The sequence below is a fragment of the Tinamus guttatus genome, unplaced genomic scaffold (genome assembly GCF_059628265.1).
Source record: "Tinamus guttatus ecotype Peru unplaced genomic scaffold, ASM5962826v1 Tinamus_guttatus_pri_ptg000138l, whole genome shotgun sequence".
Taxonomy (NCBI): Eukaryota; Metazoa; Chordata; class Aves; order Tinamiformes; family Tinamidae; genus Tinamus; species Tinamus guttatus.
In genome coordinates this window covers 5,033,633-5,053,704 of record NW_028288672.1, presented here as the reverse complement: position 1 = coordinate 5,053,704, position 20,072 = coordinate 5,033,633, and the positions used below count along the sequence as shown (strand labels likewise).

Here is a 20,072-nt window from a genome sequence, read left to right as displayed (position 1 = left end):
GTCAGTTACAGACATGACCAGGCCATGTGGGCTTCTTGGTGGCTGAGAGCCACACAGTGTCTTTGTGCAGCCCCACGGCCGCTCTTCCGTGTGTCTCCGCGGTGCAGTCACACAGGTGGAGCAGGGGACAGGCTGCGGTGACACGGGGTGGCACAGGCTGGGCCCCCTTACAGAGACCCCTCTGCACAGTCCAGGGTAGCCCAGCTAGAAGGCACTAGCGCAGCCGTTGTCTTGTGCCTTGGCCTTCCCCTAATATAAAGCCATGTGAGTACCCATGCCATACAACCGATGTGAAAGGACTGACATGTTGAAGTACAAGAAAGGTCAGAGCCTAATTAATACCTATAATTACAGAACTGACTTTTAATTTCTGTCTCATCACCTAGGGAATGTGTCTTAGCTTTTAGAAAGAAAAACGGCTTGCAAAATTCTAAGATAATTAATTTCTACCTCTTTTGAAAGTCCTCCTTTTTGCTGAGTCCCTTTTTTAAAACTTAAGGAGAGTGACCTATGCTGTCTTGTAGCTGGGGAATTTAGCCATGGGAAGAGGTTTGTCTATGAATTTAGCTAGGGGAACAGGTTATGCTCAAGGCCTCTTCCTCACCTCTATGCCAGCTACACCCACCCCCCGCCCCAATCCAACACAGAAAAAAGAGAAAAAAAAAAAAGTGAGTATCCAAAACTTTCCCTCCTTCACCCATACTCTTCCCTCAGAAGCTCATCTCCATATACGAATATATGAAAGTAAATGACTAAGGGAGATGAAGGAGAGAATATCTGTCCATAAGGTAATGACAGAATGAATTCGTCCTACCTTAAAATGAGGTAATCATGGAAAGGTAAATACAATATTTGGATGTAACAGAAGAGCTAGTTCCAAGAACTATTCACTGGTACAGGCCCAAGTGAAACATCATCTGGAAGACTGCATGCATTTCTGGTAACTAATAGTCAAAAATAAAAAAAAGCTATTTGAATTGGAAGAGGGGCAAAAAATGGCTAGGGTAACTGGGGAACTGGAGAGGCTATATCCCATGAGAAGGGAAGAGAGCAGGTGGTGGGATCAGTCTAGCCAAACAAAGGTTCTAAAGGATTTCAGCTCGTATCTATAAATACTGCAAGGGGAAAAGAGCTATTCAGCTACAGGGCACTGTTAGCAGTAGGGAAAATAAAAGGATATTGACTGTGCATGGCTACGTTTGAACTAGGAATTAGAAGAAATTTCCCAGCTAGTAGAACAAGGAAGTTCTTGAAACAGTTTTCTCATTGAGGAAAAGTGGGGAAAAAAGCCAATTTACTCTTAAAATAATGCAAAAAAAAGACTAAATTGCCAATTTACTCTTAAAATAATGAAAAAGCTAGCTTTCAGTAGCAGATGTGTGAATCTGATACTAGAACATAAGGTCCTTCCACTGTTATTTTAATGCTCTTGGGAGTGATAGATCCCACAAGGTCTTCAGGCTAGAATAGAATTAAAAATTGTAAAAACTTCCTACCATTTGTAGCAAATTCTTTAGTTTCAAACAGATGCCAAGCATATATAGTGTTAGAAATAGACTATCACAAGGAAGCCAGTCTTCTACTAGATTCTAGCTTACTACCATTTCCACTAGATACCAGCAAGACTCAAATACCTACTATAAGGACCAGAACTTAGTTCACAAATCACTGTATGTAGCTAGGCCTGACCAATTTCTTGTCTGATTGTTGGCTTCTCATTCACATAAGAAACAAAGCATTTTAGATGCATTCAATAACTACAACAAAAGTTTCCCTCAGTTTGCCAGTTCAACTACTTCATTTTGCATGCTAAGTTATTGAAACCGGTTATGAAAATGATGCTTTAGAAGCAAGGAGAAAACCTTCAAACAAGAGACAAATCTTGCTTAAAGCTGAAATTATATGCCTGTAAATACTCCTCAGAAGATGTTCTTTAGGAGAACCTGCTGATTTGCACCAGTTACTTTTATATCAGAGGCATGAGATATTTGTGTTTTCAGACACAGCTAAGCTATGTAAAATGTCAGAAAACTTACAGGTTTTCAAGTCTAAATGAAGTTTCTGAACATGTCTGCAATTTTTGTAACACCTTGATCAGTTCATTTGATCAATTGCCTTGCTCTTAGAAGCACAGAGGATTAGTATTTAATGGCTACCAGCCAGAAAAGGCCTTTAAAAGCTGAGGGGGGTCATCTCCAAATCCCACCTCAGCATAGCAGCTTGGGCTTCCCTCCCTCCACATAGCTGTCTGCATCGCTGGATCCAAGAGGAAGGAGGATTAAGAAGTGACTGGGCTGCATTTGAGGGCTGTGATTGCAGTTTGTGCAGATGGGCGAGCGGTGTGAATGTGGATTATGTGACTGGGGCGACAGGGAGCGGTACCGGTGCAGCTCCCAGTACGGACTGCCCCTTTTCCCCCTGCCCACACCAGGCTCCAGCTTACCAGCTTGCACGGTCAAGCAGAGCAGCTCTGCAGGCGACGGAGTCAGGCACGGCCTTGGAGTTGCAGGGTCTGTGAAACCTTGCCCTGACATCAGAAAGGTGAAAGGATGCATGATAGCTAGTGAGCAGCTTTTCAAAAAGACAGTTATCTCCTAATACAATGAACCCTGTTTACCTGTAAAATACAATTACAGGCTCACTTTTAGTGAGTTTCTGGAAAGAGCCACTGCACACATCAAAGCCTAGTTTGCTGGGTTGTGGCCTGAGCTGTGTTTCTGCTCTTTGAGTACTCTGGGTACACAAACACTTTTTTTAAAGTTTTTTTTCTTTTTAATACTTTTTTTTAAAAAACTTTGCTTTGCTTTGGTGATGTGAGCGCTGACTTGTCTCACAGACCTGCAAGACTCAAACATGATCCAAGATCTTCAGATAGCAGGAGCTGTAAGATGATTATTATTGTTATTAAACTAACAAAATAACATTGTCCAGCAGAATATTTCTAAGTGAATATCATTTGTGTCAGTGTAATTTCTAAACTGTAGAAGACACTACTAAATGTAGGAAATGCTCTCCACTGCTTCTTCAGTTGTTGGAAGCCATTACGCAAGCCCCATAACTAAACACAAGGCTCAAAATTTTTCTTTCTCTGGCCACTTCTATGAAAGATTTTGTAAATAAATGTAAAATAAGCCACAACTGTATGAATGTTAAAGCTGTTCCAGCTACGCAAGAATTCCTGTCAAAGACAAGTAGTTTCTGTCACAAAATCATCTAAGAAACAAACACATAAGGAACTGAAAGGACAACCCAAATTGTTTATCCATTTCTAGTAGAAAAAAGTAGAGCTATTTCCTGGGACATGCCTAGGAGACAATTTCCTAAAACTAGTGAAGTAAAATCTGCTCGTGGCATGTAAAAAGGTATTTCCATATCCAGTCAGACCATCTTTTTTCTTGCATAGGAAATATTCGGATTTTCATTTTCATAGGTAAGAACCTCTTTTTCCTTCTGCACCCACTTTATGCCACTCTGCTGAGGGTGTTTAGTCCTTGGCCCATGATATTTCCTGGGCTATCTTTCAGAAATATTCGGCATTATAGCCTTATTCTTTACTAACACGCTCACAAATGCTTTTCAGGGATGTAAACAAGCAGCACTTAGAGCAATGAATTTCACAGGCACTTGAAGGAAGTGTTTATGTGTATACAAAGTAAGACTACAGCTTCCACGGGGTCTCAGCTTACTGCTCCTCCACACTGTGGTGCACACATGTGGCTCAGGCAGCACAGGGAAATGTAATTTATATGCCTGCCTCCACCTTCCCTTTTCCATCTTCTTCTTGTCTCCTGTCAGGCTCATCTTCTGTCTGGCCAGTTCTCAGTCTCTGCTAGAGCTTCCTTGAAGGTGACTCAAAATAGTCCAAGTGAGAGCCAGTCGCTCCAAGCACCTTAATAACTGAATTTTAGGTGAAAAGAGCCGTCCATGCAGCTCCAGGAGAACTAGAGAACTATTGAGGCTTTATACAAGCCCTGGTACTTGCTGCCCTCTTTATGGCTGCCTCGCTGCAAAGTCTTGCCCCCTCTTGTTCCAAACCTGCAGAAAACTAATGTGCCAAAAAAAGGGGGAGGAAATGGAAAAAAAAAGGGAAAGGGGGAAAAAAGGGGGAAAGGGAAAAGGGGAAAAAAGGGGAAAAAAGGGGGAAAGGGGAAAAAAGGGGGAAAGGGGTAAAAAAGGGGAAATGGGAAAGGGGAAAAAAGGGAAAAAAAGGGGGAAAGGGGAAAAAGGAGGAAAAAAAGGGAGAAAGGAAAGGGGGAAGGGGGAAGGGGGAAGGGGGAAGGGGGAAGGGGGAAGGGGGAAGGGGGAAGGGGGAAGGGGGAAGGGGGAAGGGGGAAGGGGGAAGGGGGAAGGGGAAAGGGGAAAGGGGAAAGGGGAAAGGGGAAAGGGGAAAGGGGAAAGGGGAAAGGGGAAAGGGGAAAGGGGAAAGGGGAAAGGGGAAAGGGGAAAGGGGAAAGGGGAAAGGGAAGGAAAGGAAAGGAAAGGAAAGGAAAGGAAAGGAAAGGAAAGGAAAGGAAAGGAAAGGAAAGGAAAGGAAAGGAAAGGAAAGGAAAGGAAAGGAAAGGAAAGGAAAGGAAAGGCTGTTTTATTCTGATTTTGTTCCCTAGACCTTTAAAAACCAGGTTATCTCTGTGTTCCAGGCACCAGGGAGGTGAGGGAAACCTCTGGCCAGGAATGACAGGATAGGGGTATCCAGGTAACATGGATTTAGTTCAGCTTAAGCTATTACTGATCCATACGCTAAGCCCTTTGGGACCCGTATAAGAGACCCGTGGATGCCGAGTGCCTGGTGCAGCCGAGCACCCCCTTCTCCCGCCACGCTGCCGGTGCCGCTGTCACGGTGCCCTGTCCCGAGGGGCTCGGATCACACGGGGAGCTGAGTGCGCAGCCGGGCGTCACACACGGCCCGGCCCAAATCCCGCGGCGCCCGCGCGCCGCAGCCACCGCGGCGCCAAGGGCCCTGCGTGCGTCCGGGCAGCTACGAGCCACCATGAAGCATGAAAGGCAGCTCTAGAAAGTACTGCCTCTGATCCAAGACAACACCAAGCACAATTAAACTTACCTTTAAAAATACATAATGGATGGACCTCCTAATCTCCCTAAACAAGCATCACAGAATATTGGCCAAAGAGAGATGTAAATTCCAATTCCAAAGGCAGCTACATCTGTCCCTTTGCAGATACCCCAGAGGGCTGTGCTGCCATCCAGAGGGACCTGGACAGACTGGACAACTGGGCGGTGAAAAACCTCATGAAATTCAGCAAGGCCAAGTGCAAGGTTCTGCACCTAGGGAGGAATAACCCCAGACACCAGTACAGGCTGGGGACTGACCTTCTGGAGAGCAGCTCTGCAGAGAAAGACCTGGGTGTCATGGTGGACGACAAGTTGACCATGAGGCAGCAGTGTGCCCTCGTGGCCAAGAAGGCCAATGGGACCCTGGGATGCATTAAGAAGAGCGTCTCCAGCAGGTCGAGGGAGGGGATCCTGCCCCTCTACTCAGCCGTGGTGAGGCCACATCTGGAGTATTGTGTCCAGTTCTGGGCTCCACAGTACAAGAGGGATGTGGAGCTGCTGGAGAGAGTCCGGCGCAGGGCCACAAGGATGATCAGGGGCCTGGAACATCTGCCCTATGAGGAGAGGCTGAGGGAGCTGGGCCTGTTCAGCCTGGAGAAGAGAAGGCTGAGAGAAAATCTGATCAGTGTCTATAAGTACCTCAAGGGAGGCCATGAGGAGGATGGGGCCGGCCTCTTTTCAGTGATGCCCAGCAACAGGACTAGAAGAAACAGCCACAAACTGAAACACCAAAAGTCCCACATGAACTTAAGGAAAAAAAATCTTCACAGGAAAGGTGACAGAACACTGGAACGGGTTGCCAAGAGAGTTTGTGGAGTCTCCTTCTCTGGAGATCTTCAAAACCTGCTTGGTGCAATCCTGTGCCACGTGCTCTAGGTGACCCTGTATGTACAGGGGGGTTGGACTAGATGATCTCTAGAGGTGTCTTCCAACCTTAACAATTCTATGCTTCTATGATTCTATGAGTAACAGATTGTTTGAGTTTGGAAGGGACCTGTAGAGATCATCTAGTCCATCCATATTGCTGGAAAGTTTTCCTTAGTACTTATTCTGTATCTCCCAGCATGGAGGGTACATCATTAGCTCTTGTGTCATCTACACTGGACATACAGAACCATTTAACCTGGATAGTGATAATTTAACTGCCTCACAGTGACAATGTTTGGCCATACCTGTGAGTGACTGTACGTTAATCTTACAAAATGATGTATATGACTACCATTTAATTAAATACAGATTAAGCAAAGCAGTTCAGTGATGTGGCTGCTGGGTACTCCGAGGTCATCCATGCAAAAGCAGACAGGTCCCAGACTTCACTGCACTTGTTTATCAGCTCTGATCTGAGCAGTATCTCGTTTCGGTGGCAGCCAGCTGTACCCCCCGCCGTGTCCTGTCACTCGGACAAGGCAATCTGCAGCACTCAATCTTCCCGGTCTGTTTTCTTATCACACTGACACTAACTGTGCCTCCTGGTATATGCTGGGAATTAAGTGACTGGTCAGTGGCTCTTTCATCAGAAAAGGGCTAATTCATCACCTCTGGAGTGGACTTTCTGATGAGAGTGAGGGAATAGGCCTGGCCTCTCTGGCTATTGAGTCTTGGCTCTGCAGTACGACTCATATGCCAGAAACGATAAAAAAAAAATAATAACAATAATTCTCTCTTTCATATTTCAATGAATGGTGAAACATTCAGTTCCCAAATCAGTCTCTTTCTGAGCTGGTAAACATCGAACCCTCTCTACAAGTAGAGTGATAGCCTCAATATAATTTGAGTCTGAGCATAGCTTAGTTTACAGAGTACTTCCTTATTTGAATTCAAGGTTAATTCCTATCTTGCGCTGATTAAAGATTTCTCTCCTTCTGCTGCTTAGTTTTCATAAAGAACTCTGGCAGATTTCTTTTTATTTTTTTCTTGAGGAAAATTGTGAAACCACTTATCTCTTCAAAAATTCATGGTTTGGAAAAGCTCTGCTAGGTTATTTAGTCTTCTTGCTGGAACTTGGAGAGCTGCAATGATCTTCATTGCAAAGGAGAAAGATTATAAACCTACCAACCTATCTAATTCCAGCCTTCGCTAGCATGCACAGGCAACTAATGGACTTGAGTACATTAAATGATACACCTTTTTTTTTGCAGTATGAACATACAGCTTTTGCAGGAAACATCATCCTTGCTCCTTTGAAAGCAGCACATTCAGTTTAGCTGAAGCTGACTGATTGATCAACTGAAGGCAGTTCAGGAGTTACATCATTTATTATGAAGAACTTTTAAGTGAAAATGGGGATTTAGCCTGGAAATGTTGTTGTAGCTTTAGTTCTCTGATTTCCTGCCTCCTAAAAGAGATAATCTATAGCATTCCTGGATGCAAACATGAAGGCTAACAAGTGGCAGAACTTCGCGCTTGCTCTCAACACAGATGCTTCTGAACTGGACTCTCTGTTGCAGGCCAAGGATAAATGCTGCACAAAGATGCATAATGAAATGAATATATTATATGCTCTCAGTCTTGCAGTTCGAGGGGTAGTTTGAGGGGGCACCAGCTTTGCCTCTACAGTGCTCTGGGAGAAATTTAACTGCTTTTTTCCCCCTCATGCCCATTCCTCCAATTACTATTTAAAAAATGATGAAGGGAAGATGACCCATTTTCTCTTCTTTTTCCCTTTGCCTTCATTTCTGTGCTTCTCATAGAAGAGGCTTGCTTTCCTCCATTTGCTTTGAGAAACCTGTCTTCTCAATAGCTCCTCTCAGAGACAAATTCAGTGTGATCAAAGGATGATCTTGGGCTCAGGTAGCTCTCACCAATGTCATTTTTTTCCTGACACATATCTGTGCTGGGCTGTGCATTGTCAAGTGAAAAGGCATCCTGCAATCTTTTCTTTCCCCTTTAATCCTCACCTCAGGTCACACGAGATGTAAATACAAGAGGCAAAGAAGAGCCAGCTCAAAACAATACAGACAGTCTGAATCAAAGCTCCATCAAGATGCTTTTTCTCTTCCCACTGCTTCTGTTCCAGAAACAAAGAAGAAAACATCTTTTGATCTTATGTCTCACTACCTACGAAGAAAATACTTCCTAGCAGACTTCATGTTATGGAAGGTTTTATATTTCAGGTAGAGGGTTCTGTCCTGATGACCGGAAGGCTGATAAACAGAAATGAGAGGTTTCCTTAGCGGGTAAATAAAGATGAAACTATAACTGCACTATGAATATAAGTAAATGCTGTTTACGATTAATTTCTCTAGAGCCAAAAAAAATCTGCATTGCATTTTTCACTCATTTTCCAGTTTTTCTATATTCTAAAATTTTCTCTCGCATACTTCATCGGAAAGCAAAGGTGTGTAGCTACTTTAACACTTCGCCACATACACAATATCTAATTACAGTTTAGAGGAGAAATTAAGTTTGATCTGATCTTAAAAAAAAAAAACTCGATCAAGGATTTCAATAAAAATAATGAAATACTTAGAATCAACCTCACTTCCTTTTAAAAAGTATGCTTCGAGACCACAGAGCCATGTCCTTTATATATGTATATATATATAATATATATTTAGCCTCTGGACAGCCAAATAATTACTCTGTTATGAAGGCCAAATGTTTTGCCATTTTTAAGAATTGCCAAAACTGTAATATGAACTTATGATCTCTCAATATAGTCTTGTACCGACTGATATCTTTCTGTGTAACGGGGCACTGCCTCAGATAACCTAACAAATAAATCCCTTCTAGAGCCTGTAATTCCAGTCTTTGTTTCTGCTTTATGGATTCTGCCAAATGTTCATGTGCCCTGCAGAGAAGTTTGGAGTCTTTGATCATACGGACTGTGCAGATGCTTCCCATCTCCGTGTAACCTTATATTTGGCACATCACTTACATTCTGCTTTGGGATAACAAGCATTTAAAGGGAAACAATGGCAAAATGCAGAGTCTACTTCACAGAGTGTGTGCTGAACAGGTAGCTACGGTACATTAAAGTTACTGAATAAAGATCATTTAAAAAAAAAACCCAAACTGTGGGCACTCGCTTTCTATAAACGTAATATCCCTATTTCTCACCACACACAACTGAATGGATGGATTAAATACAATGTTTAATACAATGCCTAATAACCGAGTGGTGCTCAATATCAGCTGATGGAAGGATTTCATGACTGGATGAAATATAATGCTGGAAATAAGGAGTAATGGACTAACTGTGAATGTCTGTCACAAACTTCTGTAAGAGCCTTAACGGAATCATTTTTTATCCATAGTAGCATTTTACTGTGTGAACTCTTCTTGCAATCCTGTTTTGTTACTGTGAGGAAATGCTTAAAGGTGCTGATAAAAATATTGGGACACATAGGCAGAGAATTAAGCAATAATTAAACTGAAGCAAAACTTGGGATTAGTATATGTATGAGCTTCCGTTTAGCAAGAGCCTTAGAAGCTGAGGCTACAAAATTAGAACCTAACTACCTTCAGAGTAATAAAAATGGGAGGTTAGATTTAAAAAGCAACATTTGCCCTTGTGTTTCTTGGAAGAACTCTGTGTCCCTGAATTGACAGTGCAGCTGTTCATAGAAAATTACGCAGAAAGATTAATAAATTCTTTGCAATCTCAAAATGTATGGCAAGTCCAACGATTTGAAGAACAGTATGGATCAAATTGTTCAGCTGAGTTAGAGACCAGACACATTTCTGCCATGTGGCTCTAGTATTTTATTTGTCAAGGGTAAATAATAAAATGAATTTTAATTTAAGAGAGGAAAAGAAATTGGTTTAATTCAAGCCGTGTCTACTGATAATTTCTCATAATATTCCATGATGATCCAAGGGGTTAGGAATATAGAAGATGACTGTCAGTACACAGCAAAAATATTATCACACACTTCAAAGTTATTGGCTGCCTTTCCTCAAATAAAGTCAGAGCTCTAACGTGCACGCTGATGGAAACAGGATGGCCCCTTTCAAACCGAGAGGATACAGACAGACAAGGCAGTAAGATGAGACCAGCAGGAGCCAGCACACGGAGAGCTGCAATAAATCCAGGTCATAAACAAAATGCCTTCTACACTTACAGCCTTCAGAGGCCCCGAGCTTTCTAAAAGTGCGGCAAAAACACTGCTGCACTCTGGTCTTGTAGACCTGGTAGGACTCCGAAGAGTCCAGCAGTTTTTAATGACATACACCCTGTTAACTCTCATGTTCTAAGAATCTTTGAGGAGAAATGAGTGCCTTTTCATAGGCAGCCAGCAATAAAGTCTGATTTTTTTTATTAACAGGCAGATCTCGGTGGCCATACGATAGGGGGAGAGCTGCTGCAGGTTGTACAAACAGTGCCTGCCGCAATCGCAGAGCTCATCTCCCGTGCCTGGCCCTGGCCGAGGACTCCGTGTTCAGCACCAGCTAATCTGCTGACACTGTCACTCACAGCCAAGAGCTTTGGGCAGGAACCACTGGGAAACAAAGTGCTGCTGGGCCCAGAGAGATCCTTTCACTCATAAATCTCAGCATTAGCCACAGCGCTATAACTTTAAGTCCCAAATATTGTTCACAAGTCACGCTTTTCACATACAGTTCATTAAAACTAAATCCAGGAGGAACCGTATACTGTGGCTGGGTTTCCAGGGTTTGGACCGCATAAGACAAGGAACTCAAAAGCACAGCTTTAGGCTGACCTAGAGGATGACCCAGCATACACACAGAGATAATCTAACTGCTTAGGTTAACTCTGTGATTTAGAGATTTTTTTGGGGTGTCTTACTTAACGTCTGTGAAGCTATTCTGCTAGAGGCTAAATAAGGTGCTTCTGCCATACACAGCAGCAGCTCCATCCAGGGCCTTCTCCTCCTGACACATTGCGTGAGTTCTCACAGAAAAAAATGAGCAAGACGGCAGGTGTTCAGATACTCAGACTTTTTACCACCTTTCTAAAGGGCTATTAGCAGTCTAATGGTAAGAGGTTTAGCCCTGAAAATGGTTTTGGGAAAGATACAATTTGGGAAACATAAATCAAGTTTTAGTGTGCAGTCAGGGAGTATGAAGATCTTTTATCTTCTCATATTGAATCATCTCCTAGAAGATTTCTGCTCTAGCAGAAAGGCTGTTCTAAGAGTGAGATCAGTACTATGGGTGATAACTTCCTGCACCACTACGCTTGATTTCAGCCAGTGCCCATGCCTGCAGCCTTTTGGGAATCTTTGGTTATACCATTGAGTGCAAACGAGAAAATGACCTGCAGGGAGGTGCCTTGGGTGCTTTATAGGCCTGTTTGGACCTTCAGCTGAAGAGGACTTGCTGTGCTGTTGTTAATCAGCTGGCACCCATACTTTGAGGTATCAGGAACGTTGCTCTAAATTCATGTCAAACCCAGGTAATGTAACTAGACGGACAGGGCAGTGCTGAAAAGCTACTGAGCAGAGCGGTTCCTCACGTACGAGTCCGAGCCGCCCAGACCCTCACAACTACCTCAACAGCTGCCAGAGGCCCTCGGGATTTCCAGAGGTCAACAGCACAGACAAAAAACATACATGAAGCGGGCAATACACTCAGCAGCCAAGGTGTGTCCCCTGACCGATTCCCAACAGATTTTCCAGTATTTTTGATATCAACAGAGGTCTATGCTGGGTTGGATCCTTGAGGAATTCTTTTCTTAGCCACCCATCTCACATTGACCATTACAGCAATCTAAAAACAAATTTCTCTGTTGGTCATTGGATGCTCCTGAGTAGTCTTGAGACAAAGATGGAGTAAGATCATTTCTTTTCTCCAAGAAGAATCCACACCAGGAACAACTTCTATTCACTTTGAAAGCTGACAGGCTGCCTGGCAAAGAAACACATCACCACCATGTGCTGTATACAAATGCTCTTCTGAGACCACAAAAAATCTGCAAAGAGACCACCTGCCAAGAAAGTCTGAATTTCTTCCTAAACCAGAGCATGCCATTCAGAGCATGCATTCTGAAGCTTTGGAAAAGCCATCAGGAAGTGCTTCTAAAGATGTATTATTTATTTTTTTGGCAGAATGTGAAACATACAGAAGAACAAAAAGGTCTGTCTACCACTTGCTATGCTTTTCTTCCTGGAATCAGATTTATTCATGTATAAAAAGGCAGCCCAGCACATAGGTAAGACTCTGATGGGAAGCTGAGAACTGATCAATAGCATCCCCATTAAAATAGCAAGATACTGTACTTACCCTGCCACGTGATCTTACCAACCGCTTCAATACTTTTTTTTTTTTTTTTTTTTATTAGATAAGCCACTATAAGTATCGTTAAAAGTGCAAAATTTAGGCCTGACCACTGTCTAATGAGTGATATCTCACATGCTCTCCAGAACTACTTTTCTTACAGGCATTGGGGACAGTAGGTAAATGTCAGTAATCCTTTCTCTGAGGACTAGCTTATTTAAACTACAACAGGCAAAAACCTAACTTTGTTGAGGGTGCTTCACGACACGGATTCTCAGCATTATCCTGCTCCAGCCACCAGCCTTTCATGCTTACAAATGTTCACTGTGGTTGGGCTCCAGAGTGCAAGGGGTTTTTATCTAAACTAGGACTTGAATGTTTTTCCATTTCGTATTGAACTTTAAAATAAATACAGATTCCCTGATGACAGGTGAACAAACTTAGCTCTGCCAAAAGATTAATCGTTTGAGAATTATTTTCTCCCTCCATGATGAGGAAATAGGTGCTGCTTTGTTTGAAAAAAAAAAAAAAAAACTATTCCAACGTGAAAGATTTATAGCAGCACCTAATAGGACAGACTCTTTCTGTCACACATGCACAAAACCCAAATGTGAACTTCTTTAATCAGTGTAACTTGTTCCCCAAACATGTAGGAAAGTCCCACCTACCCACAAATGCTTTCAGAGGCAGTTCGACTGCTCTGGCAGCTGTTTATTCTTTGGCATCAACATACACGGAAGTGACTTTTAAGTGCCTGCCCGTGGTGTTTCATTACTGTATCTGCACAAGCACTATCTGTTCTTATTTCTTAGTCTCCAGCTTTAAACTCCAGGTTGTTACATCGCAGTCTGCACAACCGAGAATACGGGGCTGGTTATTGCTCTTCCCTAACTTGTTCTGTTCTTAAAACTTCCCTGGAGTTTCTCAGAAAAGGTTACACTCCTCTAATCACCGAGTACCAAGCTGAAAATTCACGCTGCCAGAATAACAAAAGTCGGAGCGGAGACAATTAACCTTCAGGGAGGGGGGAAAAGAGAAACATGAAGCAATGGCTTAAGAATGTCACTCCCCAAAAGACTCCAACGGCACTTCAGAGCACAAGCAATAAGGCCTTTTAGTATGTATTTTAGTGCTAATAGATAAAAAAAACCTACAATAAATGAAAAAACATTAAGCTGTGTAAAGATGGGCAAGTGCTGCAGGCATGTCCAAACCATGTTACCCAAAACCATGTCAGAGTAGAACTCCACTACCTGACAAATTACTGTTCTGGCTCATCCTAGCAAGCTACTCTGCAAATATTGCAAAATTCAGCACACAACAAACTTTATCAGAAAACAACTCCTATTATTTGCATTTCAAACTTGATGCAGTGATTGCTTCCATTCCTCTCCTTAACATGTTTGCTTTCATCGCTGTGACTTTCAAAAGCTAAGTTGTTAAAATCAACAAAAATCTCCTCCACAACTCTATAAACGTTCTCACACTTTCAAGTATTATCCGAGAGAGGAAAATGCCAGGCTAGTGCCTGGCTGCCGGTTTAACCATCTGCATTAAACCTAGACAGCTAATGTTCCAGTTTGCTATTGCCCTGTATTTTATTTCTTCTCACACAGACAACTCCAGGCAGTAAACAAATACATAGTAACAGGCACTCTCGTGGGAGCGTGGTGCAGTAACGCTGCTCCTTTTGAAAGAAAAGGGTTTAATATCTTATAAGCTTCCCTAAACCATTTTAGTTTTTCTAAAAATAAAGCTGCTTATCACTGTACTTAAGCTTCAGGAACTTTAATTGGACTAGGAATTCCTCTAATGATTAGATAAAGGCCGTTACAATGGACTGACAACAGCCCTCCATAAAAACAACAAAAACAAAACAAAAACCCACTCCTTTTTCCTTTTTACATACACCCTACTTGGGAACATGATGTTAGCAACTGTTGTCGATTAAATGACGAAATTTGGAAAGAAAAGCTTCCTTTCAAAAGCACATTTTAAACTTCTGCTCGCTAAGCAGAGAGGAAATAACAGGAGGCCCCGGCAAGCCCTGTCAGTAACAACCTCAAGTTCGGGTTGTACTTAAGGCCCGAGACTAGGAAAGAGCAGGAATGCACAAGGCAAATACTGGAGATGCAGGACTGTTCAGACTTCGGGGAGAAAAGCAGATTTATGAAATGCAACAAGCTCTAACACTACATTCTTACATACAAGATACTTACATCTTGAAAAAAGGTTAATACATCAGAATTTTCTGAAGAGTCAACTGTTGCACATTCATTCCGGACCATTTCTTAATGAAGCTATTTTTGCTTAACCTTGAAAGGTTATTGTGTTCCTGAACCTGACGGCAGCAGGGGCCCTTCCCAGCGGCCCCGTTTGCCAGGGTGTTACATTCTCGGCCCATTGTGTTTATTCACTAGCACTATCCAACTTTCCAGACATGAAAACTACTGAGATTTGACAGCAACTATTTACTGCTGGGTGAACTTGGCCAGGCAACCAAAATCACTTTCCAAGTGTGTAATCAATACGTGCAGCTATTTTAAAAGCTATTCTTGTAAAACAAAACTCGGACAATTAACCTTTAAGGAAAGGTTTACCTTTAAGGAAAACACTGCACTACAATTAACGCTTGAAAACAAAATAAAAAATAACCACAGTTTTACACTAGTTGGGTCAAATTAATTTTATTATGCTCCATGATGAATTGCCACCAGTGCAACATCCTATTCACTGTACATTTCAAAAATTCACATACTAAAAATTTCAGTTTGATAAATGGAAAACTGAGTGATTGAGACTCTTTTTGTACGGATTTCATACGTGTAAGTGGCTAGCTGATATTGTCTATGCACACAGAGTGTTGAGATACACAAGCCTCATGCTAGTGTGTTAATTGCTAAGGCTACCTGGACAGTCATTGATCCGGAGCACACAGGAGAGGCCTTCATCGCGACGCGGAGCAAGGACGCGCCGGTGCCACGAGGCGCTGCCTTCTGCTCACGGGGCAAGCGGGGGGCGCTGAAGCCGCGGCCACGACTTCACCTTCATCGCTGCTGCAGTCTTTATGCCTGAATTTTGTCATGTACACGCGCTGTTGTAAAGCAAATATTCATCTGGACAACACAGAATGTCAGCGTAGTTTTTATATGGAGGAAGAAAAAGGAAAAACAAAAGAAAAACAAACAAACAAGCCGTTCCTTTGGCCGGTATCTACAAATAAAAGTTTTACTCAATAACAAAACTTCACCAGAGCTTCCAAAACCTGGAATCCAAATTTGATTAATGAATTGTAATCTGCATAATTATATTACAGAAATCCCAACTCAGAAAACGTAAGAGCTAAACATACCTACTGCTCAGCGTGTTTGGAAAACCTCTAGGCCCCATCTGCTTAATTTTAAATGCCCTATATGCAATACGAATAAGGAAGCAGAGCCAGAAGTTATATGCAAGCCATACAATAGTTTTCCTTATACACAAGCTCTTAACTCCACGGACACTAGTGCACCCAGGCTGCACTTGCACTTGACTCTGTGCTCAAGCCATTACAGCAGCAAAGCTGGTAGGAAGGGGTTTCCAGTAGCAGAGGGCAATGCAAAAGCCACCGCAGGGAAGTTAGACCACCTGGAATTTTCTTTTTCCTCAAGTTATGTGCTTAAATTACTCCTGGAAGAAAGTCAGCATCCTCTGAATAATTTAACTACAACCATACCTCTCCCACTACCTCTCAGCAACTTTCTTTTCTTTTTCTTACGTCTAAACTCATTCTCTAAAGACTAGATTATAACTGTTAGAAATCCAAGCCGTATCATGCAGGTCCAGCCTGTCAAGATCAGGCCAACACTGGGTTTCAGTCAATACAATTCTGATAACTTAAATTTAATTTGATACATTGACTACAGTGAGAGATCCAGGAACACTATGTATTAACTATGCTCCAAATATGACTGACTTAACTAAATATTCTGCATCAGTTAATGTGGTTCTCTTAAAAAAAGAAAACAAAAAACCCACACTCTACCTGAAAATTACAGTAACTAACAGTACTTAGTGCTGCAGATATTAAATACCCACCTAACATAGATTAGCATTTTGTAATAGGCAGATATGCCAATATTTACCACACTATAAAAGTACAACTTATATAGATGTGCAAGCTGTGAAATGAGAAACCCATTTGCTGTCCACTTACTCCGATACCATTCCTGTGAATAGGGTCCTTGATCTTCATCACAACCCTTGGTCTTAAAGCCAACGTATGAAGGCAGAATATTGCCATAAAGTTCAGTACATATTCAAAGTGTATATTCCGAGTCAATGGCTTCCCGACTTCCTGGATGTGGGACTGGTGCTTTAGCATTTGTTATGTACCATAACTCAAAGACTGCAAAGTAATACCACTAAAGTTTACTTTATTAGTACACCAATGCCCTACACATTTTAAAATGTAATTAAACATTATTGAAGCAAGCATTAAATGCAGCCCTTCAGCCCAAAGAACACATAAAACTGATTTTAAAAATCAAACTGTAGCAATCGCCAGACTTCAGTAAAGCCCCCCAGCAATTTATACTTCTTCATTTTGAAAGATAAGAGCTGTAAAGAGAGGACCAAACCGGTCTGCATCAAAGATGTCTTCAACACCACTTTACTACCCTGTTTGACCTCAGATAGGTAGTTCTCCAATTAAAGCACTCAATTATTCACTGCCGTTCGATAGCAGTCCGTATTGCTACAGTTAGGGCAAGGTAATCTTCACAACTAGCTGTGCATATCTGTATGATTTGGGTTTAATGTAAAGCGTACTAGAAAGGTTTGTACTGCAATGTTGTGATGTATTTGTAACTGTGCAATATTATAAACCAGCCTCAACATTCATGTAATGTTGCATTTGAAATGAAGGGGCTAAATAAACTAAGAGCTGCATCACTTAAAGAACATAGTGCTATACTAGGTTTTAATAAGAAAATTTAGATACAGAAAAAGTAGGGTATGAAAATAGTGTTTTCCTTCTTGCATTATAACTAAATTACATTAAGGTTTTTGTCAGTCTCACATATTACATTTAAACTCCCTTGTTGATGGAATGGAAAGTATTCACATGTACATGATCATCCAGGTGTAAACTCGCACACATTAACAGGGAGTAGCTTTGTAGAGGATTATGACAAACCTTTACAGATTAAATGAGGTATTGCACAGATTAATAAAAAAGCAAAAGGCAACAAAAATATACAGCAAATTGGTAGAACATTTACATGATAAATTTTACAGAATCCATAGACAGAAAGTAGTGTTTAGTATATCATTCACCTTAAAAAATATATATATATAATATAATATATGATCAATCGTCCCATTCGTCATCATCCTCAAAGTCTTCTTCATCATCTTCATCCTCATCTTCATCTACAAGACAAAGAAGCACAAGTCACTTGCATGCAGGACAAAAGTGTTCTAGCTGCTCCACAATTTTCATGGCGGAGGAGGAAGAGTAGTGGGAAACAGAACCATCATTTCAATGAAGCCAAGACAACATACTTGGTAACACTGAAGTATTTTACTAAAATTGCTACGGCACATTGATCTTAAGCTGCAACCACTATCAAGACATAAGTTCTAATTCCTTTCATTTCTCATCGACTTCCTACTATAGGGGAAAAAAAAACAACCAACCAACCAGAGACTTCTCTTTTGCTGTGAGACAGAAAACAAGCTTTCATTTCATCATTTCACACTTTCACTGCTATTACTTTTCTCTAAAAAGGTGAGTAGATACCATGTTCATGATGGATTTTTAACTTCAGCAACAGATTCACTCCTGAAACTTAAAGAACTGTTTCCCCAACCTTACCTTATGAAGGGATTTTTTACTCACTACCTAAGCAGGGAAAAAAGTTTTTGTTGGCTTCAGACTGCTGTTACTGGAATATTACCGACTGCTTCTATTTTTAACTTTATTCCATTTTCCATTTTTCTTTGCACATTTAGTTGGCTACAATTAGTAAATTATCGTACATATAAAAATACTGATTTGTCAGGCCAGAAAATTCACCTCTTAATAGCTCTGAATTTAGGATCCTCTGGTGTTTAATTGATGTAAAGCAATTTGTGTAAAATTTGAAATTACTATGCAGGTCAACAAATCAATATATAATTATATTGCATTCAACCAAAGCGAAAAAAGAAGAGATGCAACTAAATGGCTGCACTGCAACTACTGAACTGTATTCATTACAAGTTGATGTTTGTCCTCTTGTCACTGTTGTAGTCTTACTTTTTCAACATGTTGAAGTCTGAAAAGTTTGTTCAGTAAAAAGTATACAAGTAGTAAAGTAACACTACTAGTCATTCATTTCCTATCCAGCAGGTGGCATCCAAAGCACACTGGAAATCACAGAGATCTAAGAGTGTGCAACTCTGCAAGAGTCTTTGCTTGTAGAAACAAAGATTTTTTTTAAAAAGCCTGCTTTCCAAAATACTCTTTTCACTAAAATTACATTAGATATCTAATGGATAAAAATATATCAGATATAAAAAAGTCTTTAGAAGAGATGGTTACTAAGCTTGATTAGTAATTTTTAATTCAGTATTACTGCAAATACAATTCACAAGGTAGCACAGTGTAAGCCCTGAAGCCATCACTAATCGTCTGTCTAGAGCATTCCATATTTGACTATATTCTGATTTTTTTTTCCTATTAAGATTTTATGTTCCACTGAAATATTAACACTTAAATAGACAGCTTGATGTCAAGAGAAAAAAGATCTGTCAGGCTTACCTGAAGAATGAATGACTTTGCTCCTTTTCTGCATAACTTCCATTAAGGCACCCACAATTCCTGAGGTGGGTGCTGGCGTAGGCGGTGCACTCTCTTGGCCATCAGATACCTTGTGGGGCAGGGGGGGAAGATACATAGACGTAATCAGAAAAACAACCTGTATATTTGTAGACAAACTGTCCTTATAAAATTGCTAAGTTCATTTTCAGCTGGGAGGACAAGTGAAACTATAGTTTCAGTTTTCTTAGCTCAAACTAGACCTATGTTTAAAAAAAAAAAAGTCCTTTTTTTTATTTTAAACCAGAATCTTAAGTAGGAACTGGTATTGAATATTACAACTCATACACCAGGAAGCAAGTGCTCAACTAACAGAAAGCTTCTTGATGCAATCTTACAGGCATAATGATCATATATGCCTTCCCCTCTCTCCCAAAAGACACCCTTTTTATCCCTAGTGTACAACAGTTTTTCTTCCTGTTTAAGTTTGTTAGTCAAGTTTGTTTTGGGCTGATTATCCCTTTTGAAATTAGTCTCTGATACTGTATACCTGTACTAACAATTAAATACTAGTATGCCCTTACACATTTTACACCAGAAGCATCAAATGCACAAAAGAATGACAAAAACAGCAGAACTGAAAGTCAATGAGGTTAAGAGAAAAAAAAAAGGCAGTTGAGCAAAAAACTTGTACTGAGCATCAGATCAGCTGAAAGTTGAATGAAAGTTGTGAAAAAAGCAGCTTAAACCAAATGTGTAAAGAACAAAATGCAAGATGGTGACAAGTAATAACTAATGAGAGACAAAGAAATGAACTGCACTTACAGAGTACAAAGGACTGAAGAGGGGCGACAAGAGTGAAGTTAAAATACAGGGGGGAAGAGAGACATGGCCTAAAGAAGCTTTAGAAATATCTTCTTCCACTTCAGTGTCAGAATCATCTCAACATTTTTTTAAAAGCTTGACTAATTAGGTGAGAAAATCTATAAACTCTAGAAACCCCCCATATTCCAGATCTCAAAGGCCAGAGGGATATGGCATT

The 20,072-nt window shown here is 41.1% G+C and overlaps 1 protein-coding gene across 4 annotated transcripts in view; it reads right to left on the bottom strand.

Moving 5' to 3' along the window:
* Nucleotides 1-15,944: 15,944 nt before the first annotated feature.
* Nucleotides 15,945-20,072, bottom strand: part of WASL (WASP like actin nucleation promoting factor) — a 45,845-nt gene continuing 41,717 nt past the window's right edge. For 3 of the 4 annotated variants that reach the window (XM_088521896.1, XM_088521894.1, XM_088521898.1), the window contains 2 exons: nucleotides 19,034-19,142; nucleotides 15,945-17,661 (listed from right to left, as the gene is read on the bottom strand). In XM_088521896.1, the coding sequence (XP_088378022.1) occupies nucleotides 17,600-17,661; nucleotides 19,034-19,142 (171 nt within the window). In that variant the 3' untranslated portion in view covers nucleotides 15,945-17,599. The remainder of the gene's footprint in view (nucleotides 17,662-19,033; nucleotides 19,143-20,072) is intronic. The other variant, XM_088521895.1, reaches the window with a different exon arrangement.